This window comes from Lampetra planeri, chromosome 60 (genome assembly GCF_965212315.1).
Source record: "Lampetra planeri chromosome 60, kcLamPlan1.2.h2, whole genome shotgun sequence".
In the NCBI taxonomy this organism is placed as follows: domain Eukaryota; kingdom Metazoa; phylum Chordata; class Hyperoartia; order Petromyzontiformes; family Petromyzontidae; genus Lampetra; species Lampetra planeri.
The window spans coordinates 5,473,513-5,481,353 of record NC_136166.1 but is presented as its reverse complement, the minus strand read 5'-3'; the positions used below and the strand labels follow the sequence as shown (position 1 = coordinate 5,481,353).

At 47.2% G+C, this 7,841-nt stretch overlaps 1 protein-coding gene across 1 annotated transcript in view; it reads right to left on the bottom strand.

Moving 5' to 3' along the window:
* Nucleotides 1–2,057: 2,057 nt before the first annotated feature.
* The window catches only part of LOC144736312 (periostin-like), a 124,972-nt gene continuing 119,188 nt past the window's right edge, over nucleotides 2,058–7,841 (bottom strand). The window contains exons 10-11 of the mRNA XM_078618960.1: nucleotides 3,848–3,985; nucleotides 2,058–2,062 (exon numbers count right to left, since the gene is read on the bottom strand). Coding sequence (XP_078475086.1) covers nucleotides 2,058–2,062; nucleotides 3,848–3,985 — 143 coding nt within the window. The remainder of the gene's footprint in view (nucleotides 2,063–3,847; nucleotides 3,986–7,841) is intronic.

Sequence of the window (7,841 nt, the reverse complement as noted above, 5' to 3'; positions counted from 1 at the left end):
TCGATCGCTGCTCGCTGTCCAGTGGCAGCCCACGTGCAACGCTGCGTTTGTTTATTTTCACGCGACTTGGGAATTGAACTCGGGATCCCGGGCTTACGGCACAGAGCAAACCCGTACGCCTGTGCCATGAGCACATTAATAACGCGCTGGCTAGCAGCACTTGCACGGAGGGTAGATTCTGTGTCAGTGTCCTTTGTGTTCGAGCGTGCAATGAGTAAACTCTGCTTAACCACGCACATGTGTTGAAGAGCGTGTGTGATGTTCACATGCATTTTCCGCAGAGTTCGCATCTATATTTCGTGAGAGTGGTGTACGCGTGTTGAACTTATTTAGTCATGCTACGTGGCCAACCTTGCCAATCGAAGGTGCAGTGTTGAATCTATAGGCAGTGTTGAGTCTATGGTCAGTGTTGAGTCTGTGGGGTAGTGTTGAGTCTGTGGGTAGTGTTGAGTCTATGGGCAGTGTTGAGTCTATGGGTAGTGTTGAGTCAGTGGGTAGTGTTGAGTCTGTGGGTAGTGTTGAGTCTATGGGCAGTGTTGAATCTGTGGGTAGTGTTGAGTCTATGGGCAGTGTTGAGTCTATGGGTAGTGTTGAATCTATAGGCAGTGTTGAGTCTATGGGCAGTGTTGAGTCTGTGGGTAGTGTTGAGTCTATGGGCAGTGTTGAGTCTATGGGTAGTGTTGAATCTATAGGCAGTGTTGAGTCTGTGGGCAGTGTTGAGTCTATGGGCAGTGTTGAGTCTGTGGGCAGTGTTGAGTCTATGGGCAGTGTTGAGTCTATGGGCAGTGTTGAGTCTATGGGCAGTGTTGAGTCTGTGGGCAGTGTTAGTCTATGGGCAGTGTTGAGTCTATGGGCAGTGTTGAGTCTATGGGCAGTGTTAGTCTATGGGCAGTGTTGAGTCTGTGGGCAGTGTTAGTCTATGGGTAGTGTTGAGTCTATGGGTAGTGTTGAGTCTATGGGCAGTGTTGAGTCTATGGGTAGTGTTGAGTCTATGGGCAGTGTTGAGTCTATGGGCAGTGTTAGTCTATGGGCAGTGTTGAGTCTATGGGTAGTGTTGAGTCTGTGGGCAGTGTTGAGTCTATGGGCAGTGTTGAGTATATGGGCAGTGTTGAGTCTATGGGTAGTGTTGAGTCTATGGGCAGTGTTGAGTCTGTGGGCAGTGTTGAGTCTATGGGCAGTGTTGAGTCTATGGGTAGTGTTGAGTCTATGGGCAGTGTTGAGTCTATGGGCAGTGTTGAGTCTGTGGGCAGTGTTGAGTCTATGGGCAGTGTTGAGTCTATGGGTAGTGTTGAGTCTATGGGCAGTGTTAGTCTATGGGCAGTGTTGAGTCGATGGGCAGTGTTGAGTCTGTGGGCAGTGTTGAGTCTATGGGCAGTGTTGAGTCTATGGGTAGTGTTGAGTATATGGGCAGTGTTAGTCTATGGGCAGTGTTGAGTCGATGGGCAGTGTTGAGTCTGTGGGCAGTGTTGAGTCTATGGGCAGTGTTGAGTCTATGGGTAGTGTTGAGTCTATGGGCAGTGATAGTCTATGGGCAGTGTTGAGTCGATGGGCAGTGTTGAGTCTATGGGCAGTGTTAGTCTATGGGCAGTGTTGAGTCAATGGGTAGTGTTGAGTCTGTGGGTAGTGTTGAGTCTATGGGTAGTGTTGAGTCTATTGGCAGTGTTAGTCTATGGGCAGTGTTGAGTCGATGGGTAGTGTTGAGTCTATGGGCAGTGTTAGTCTATGGGCAGTGTTGAGTCTGTGGGCAGTGTTAGTCTATGGGCAGTGTTGAGTCTGTGGGCAGTGTTAGTCTATGGGCAGTGTTGAGTCTGCGTGCAGTGTGTATGTACGTTGAACTTCTTTCGCACCGTACGTGGGATGGACAACGAACTAAACGCAACAAAGCGGTTCTAAAAATCCCGTGTGTGCAATCCAGATTTGAAAGCGCACCTCGCGATCTCGCACAGAATGTGAAACAGGACGAGGAAAGCACACGCCTCCACAAGTCCCCGTACACCGTCCTGTTCCAGGGCTTCAATACAGCAACCAGCCTATGCGGAGCAGTGGACGGATGTTCTTCAAGCTGGCATCCCATGAGGAGAGCGCGCGTGGAAATGGTGACACTTACACGAGCCGCGCGTATTTACGGGTTTTTATATTCTTAGGTTTTTTCGGTAAAGTCACGTAGGTAAAACATTAAAATTAATAAAAGTAAAATAAAATAAAAATAAAAATCACGACGTTTCGGAGGCAACACAAGCTTCCGTCTTCAGGTGGAACCGTCACAGCCACGACAGCTGTATCAAATAAATGAGAGATTACAAGAGCTACCACTCCGTATATATAATGGTTGGAGTGGTAGCTCTTGTAATCTCTTATTTACTTGATACAGCTGTCGTGGCTGTGACGGTTCCACCTGAAGACTGAAGCTTGTGTTGCCTCCGAAACGTCGTGATTTTTATTTTTCTTTTAGATAACTTTTATTAATTTTAATGTTTTAGCTACGTGACTTTACCGAAAAAACCTAAGAATATGAATCCTTGCAGTCACGAAAGCTTCAAATCTAGAATTACGGGTTTTTGTTCGTGAGCCTCGTCCGGGTGGATTTGTTCTGATCCCCGATCCTGACGGTGCTGGGATCTCATGATTCAGGATGAATAGTTGGAGGAGTTCGATGCTCATGCACGACGCTTTCCTACCAGCGCGATGTAAACGTCCGCAGTTGCCCTTCGACTAAGAGGAATTCTGCGCGAAATGCGGCGATTCAAATTTGGAGGCCTATGAGAATGTCTACTATGGCCCAAATAATAATGATTATCTTCTTGGTTCTTTCGGTAAAGTCACGTAGAAGGGAAATAATAAAAATAAAACATAATAAAATACAATTCTTGTGAGAATAAAAAAATAAAACATAATAAAATTCAATTCTTATATTTATATTATTTTATTATTTCCCTTCTACGTGACTTTACCGAAAGAACCAAGAAGATGAATCCCTGCGGTCACGAAAGCTTTAAATCGAAATAATATTTAACAGCCCTTCGTCAATCCAACAGTGAAGGCCTCTCCGTGCCGTACCGGTTCTGGGGGTTGTTTTGCCCAAACTTCACCCGACCGGTCAGTCCGGGATGTTGAAGGTGAGAGGTAAACAATCGGTGTGCATTTAAGTGGCGTACCATCGCGGTAATTTGCTTCCCATTGCCTCCGACTCTCGCGCGCACAACACAAACCGAAGAAACCAATTCGGTAGCACGGCGGTCTTTGTGGCGCGCGTGTGTGTGGTGAGCGGTGCGGCGAGTGCGATGTGCTTGTTGAACTTTTTTCACGCCAGACGTGTGGCCAGCCATGCCGATCGTAGTTGCGTGCTGTAGCGAGTGTTGTGCAGCGAGTTTGCTGCAGTGAGTGAGAGTTATAACAAGTGCGGTGTAGCCAGAACCGGCCCTAGACCTTTGGGTGCCCTAAGCAAAATTTGGTTGGAGGCCCCTTTGATGTATGATTTTTTTCACCCACTAGCTAGCAGTGACTCTAGGGGGGCCCTCTGCTGGCCACGGGGCCCTTTGCAATTGCAAGGGTCGCTTAGTGGCTGGGCCGGCTCTGGGTGTAGCGAGTGTGCGGTGGTGCGCGATTGATGACAAGCAAGCGTCGTGCAGCTCTGTGTTTTTTTCCACCGCGAGGGGGGGAGCGGGGTGAGCGGGTGAGTGGGTGAGCGGGTGAGATGGTGAGTGGGCGAGCGGGTGAGCAGGTGAGCGGAGTGAGCGGGTGAGATGGTGAGCGGGCGAGCGGGCGAGCGGGTGAGCGGGTGAGCGCGTGAGATGGTGAGCGGGGTGAGCGGGTGAGCGGGTGAGCGGGCGAGCGCGTGGCTCCGTACCGTCTGTCGCCTCGTTGTTGGGTGCCAGCAGCGTGTAGTCGACCCCGGGCTTCAGGCTCTTCATGAGGCCCGCCTCGGCAAACATGTCCACGAAGTTGGTGACGCCCGCCGAGTCGGCCAGCTCCATCACCGTCTTGGCTGTGGGGGAGGGAGGGGGGGCAGAGGGCATGGGGCGGGGTCAACGACCGGCTCCGACGTCGTCGTGAAAGGTCGGCGACTTCGTAACGGTCGGTGACATCACAATGGTCGGTGACGTCATCGTAACGATTGGTGACATCGTCTTAATAGTCAGTGACATCACAATGATCGGTGACGTCATCGTAACGGTCGGTGACATCACAATGGTCGGTGGCGTCATCGTAACGGTTGGTGACATCGTTTTAATGGTCACTGACATCACGGTGGTCGGTGACGTCATCGTAACGGTTGGTGACATCGTTTTAATGGTCACTGACATCACGATGGTCGGTGACGTCATCGTAACGGTTGGTGACATCGTTTTAATGGTCACTGACATCACAGTGGTCGGTGACGTCATCGTAACGGTTGGTGACATCGTTTTAATGGTCACTGACATCACAGTGGTCGATGACGTCATCGTAACGGTTGGTGACATCGTTTTAATGGTCACTGACATCACGATGGTCGGTGACGTCATCGTGATGGTCGGTGACATCACAATGGTCGGTGACGTCATCGTAACGGTTGGTGACATCGTCTTAATGTTCAATGGCATCGTGATCACGCCCCCTGCATTAATGACGCCAGTGCGCGGACACATTCCACGCGAACAGGGAAAAACAGCGGCCGCATTTCGCTAGGGGCCGTCCATAAATGACGTCACGCACCTAGGGGGCGGGTCAGATATTTGTGACGATGTGTGACGAGGGGGGGGGAGGTTGAGAAATGTGACGTCACATCAAAATGCGCAACTTTAAATAAATATAGAATTGTTATAACAACACTCCTACAACATCAGTGCAGCACCACATTAAATACGCACTACAATGACAATAGTTGAAAGCGATTTGAAGCATGTTTTATGGAAATATGGTTTTGGGGGGGGGGGGGGCAGAGCTTTGTGATGGCATATTTAAAGGGGGTCTGACTTTTTGTGACGCCTTATGAAGAGGGGGGGGGGTCAAAAATCGCCCAAAATCGCGTGACGTCATTTATGGACGGCCCCCTATGAGCGTGATCCTTCCTGTTGCTCGTTCAGTTACAATCCACCAGCACGCAAGAGGTCCTTCCTTGTTCACCATCTGTGGCTAGAAGCCTCTGTCTAGCCAATACACTTCCGGCATTTGATACGGGTATTATTATTATTGATTCATTGATTGATATACAAATACAATTAATAAAACTAATAAAAATTAATTTAAAAAATCTTTTTTTCTTTATTTTAACAGGTAAGTCCCCACTGAGCTCTGTAGCTCTTTTTCACGAATGACCTGGCCACAAATGATGGCCCAGCGAAGAGGCTTAACACGTGGAAATTTATAGCAGCCAAACACTCTGAACCCGTGTTTACAAATGTGGAGGGAAAAAACCAGAGAACCCGGAGAAAAATCAACGCGACAACGGGGAGAGAGAGAGAGAGAAAGACGCAAATTCCAAATATACAGGTGTCTGGATCGGGATCGAACCCACGAACCTTCTGTATACTTGGGGAGGTAGTTAACATCTCGCTTTTGGGTACAAATTGGTTGGCATTGGAGCCTCCATGTGATGTAACAGACCTTTTAAATGACCAGTTCACCACCAAGTCCCAAACTCATACCCAAACCCACCACCCCCCCCACCACCCCCGTGACCATCACCAGGCTGACGTGGTGTCGGGAACTCCAACTTCTTGACAAATGAAGGAGGGGAAAAATAAAAATCCACAGCTGCAAAAAAAAATGTTTTTGCCAGTGAAAATATTTTCACAGCAATTACTCGAAAATGTCACATTTCATCCCCAGCGGCGCATAACTTGTATTCGATGACGCTTGTGTTAAAACGCACACGCGCCGCGGATATATATACCTCTCTGCTCAAGCGCTTCATTGTTCGAATGACTCATCCACCTTGGCAGGGACTCGTTACTATAATTGGCTCAGAGAAAGAAGGCCTGGCTGGCGCTCAGGGGGGAGGGGGGGCGGTCAGAGTTCTGAGCTGGTAACGCTGATGACCCCCGCATTCAAATCCAGGGCTTTGAATGAAGCTAGACGAAAACTAAATAAACTCCTGATAATAGTTTTTTTACCCTTCTATCTGGCAACAAAACTGACACCTTTTTACAAGGAGTCATGTTTGCATAGACCGCAATACCTGCAGTCATAATGCAAACAAAAGACATAACTCTGATAATGTGCACTGTCCTTGAAGTTGATTGGTCCACACCCGAGACAACTTTCCTTAGAGCCTAGTCTCACATGGGTTGGACCAGATGACGCCAAAAGGCGCACCTCAAGGACAGTGCACATTATCAGAGTGTCTTTTGTTTGTATTATGACTGCAGGTATTGCGGTCTATGCAAACATGACTCCGTGTAAAAAGGTGTCAGTTTTGTTGCCAGATAGAAGGGTAAAAAAAACAATTATCATATTTTTACTGGCAAATGAGGTTCCCATGGTGTAAATTAACTCCTTTTTAAAACAACGCTTTAATTAACAACTTCGTTTAGCTCGCAGTCGAGAAGTACGTCAATGATGCAGCGCCTGCTCCCACATCAACGCTTACTTGAATTGATTTATTACTTCAGTAACTCGTTCACACGGAGCAGAGGCGGTTCGAGAGTTTAGGGATCGTTGCGTTTTTTTACCTACGCAAATATATCTATAAATAATAAGGCGTCCGTACAAAATGTGAATTGCTTTAAAGTAGCGAATTCATTGATTTATCGATTTTGATACCGGCATGCATTGTCACCGGATCTGAGCACGTGTGCAAAATTAGAAATTGATTGGACAACAGGAAGTGGACGAAATTTTGATGACAAGATTTGACCACGACAAACATAGGAGTCAAGTTTAGTAAAACCGTTGAAGAAAAACCCCAACACATTCGTGTCTCTGGAGCCATGCACTTTAAAAGCGTCTGGATTGAAAACTAATTTCTTGACAACTTTTCGATTTAAAGCTTTCGTGACTGCTGCAGGGATTCATCTTCTTGGTTCTTTTGGAAAAAGTGACGTAGAATTGAAATAATAAAATAATAAAAATAAAACATAATAAAATAATTCTCACGACGCTTCGGCCACAACGCAAGTAGCCGTCCTCAGGTGGAGAACAGGTCTGTCGAGGAGACAGAGTCTGAAACAACTGTTTTTTTTTTGACAACTGTTTTTTTTTGGTTGGGTTTAGTTTCCGTTGTATTTCCCTGCCACCCCCTTGCCGCACCTCGTATTTAGCGACGGTTGGCTATGTACGGCGCGAAAGAAGTTCAACACACCTACGTGCAAACGTTTACAACGCATGACGCTTTGGGCAATGGCTCTTCTCCACTGCGCATAGAGAGGCCAACGGGTGAGAGTCATTTATGTGCTCTCAAGGAGGCTCATTACCCGAAACGTCACCTGTCATGTACTTTTTTAAAATCCTTTATATTAAGTTCACTTGTTTGCCTGCGCGCTTACGACCGTGCAAATCTTTCGGTCGTTTTTAAAACCCACTTCCCGTGATCCAATCGAGTTGACATTTTGCACACAGACTCGTTGTGCGTGACAATTTATTTTCGTGAAAATTTTTTTGCCAAAATTTTACACTTTTTAGGAAAAAATAAATTATATTTAATTACCAATTGCTTAATGGTGGCAGGCAATCATCTGACCCATAGGTGGCAGCCATCTCAAGCCAGAGGACGAGAGGACTCTAGCCGCCACGCATATAAAGGATTTAGAGTGAAAAACTTTGTTTTTACGGGTTAATTTTTTACTGATGAGACCACAGTGTTATTGAAATATGTGTTGAGCTCTGCCGCTGTTGTTTGTCGCCGTTGCCGCTGCTTGTGC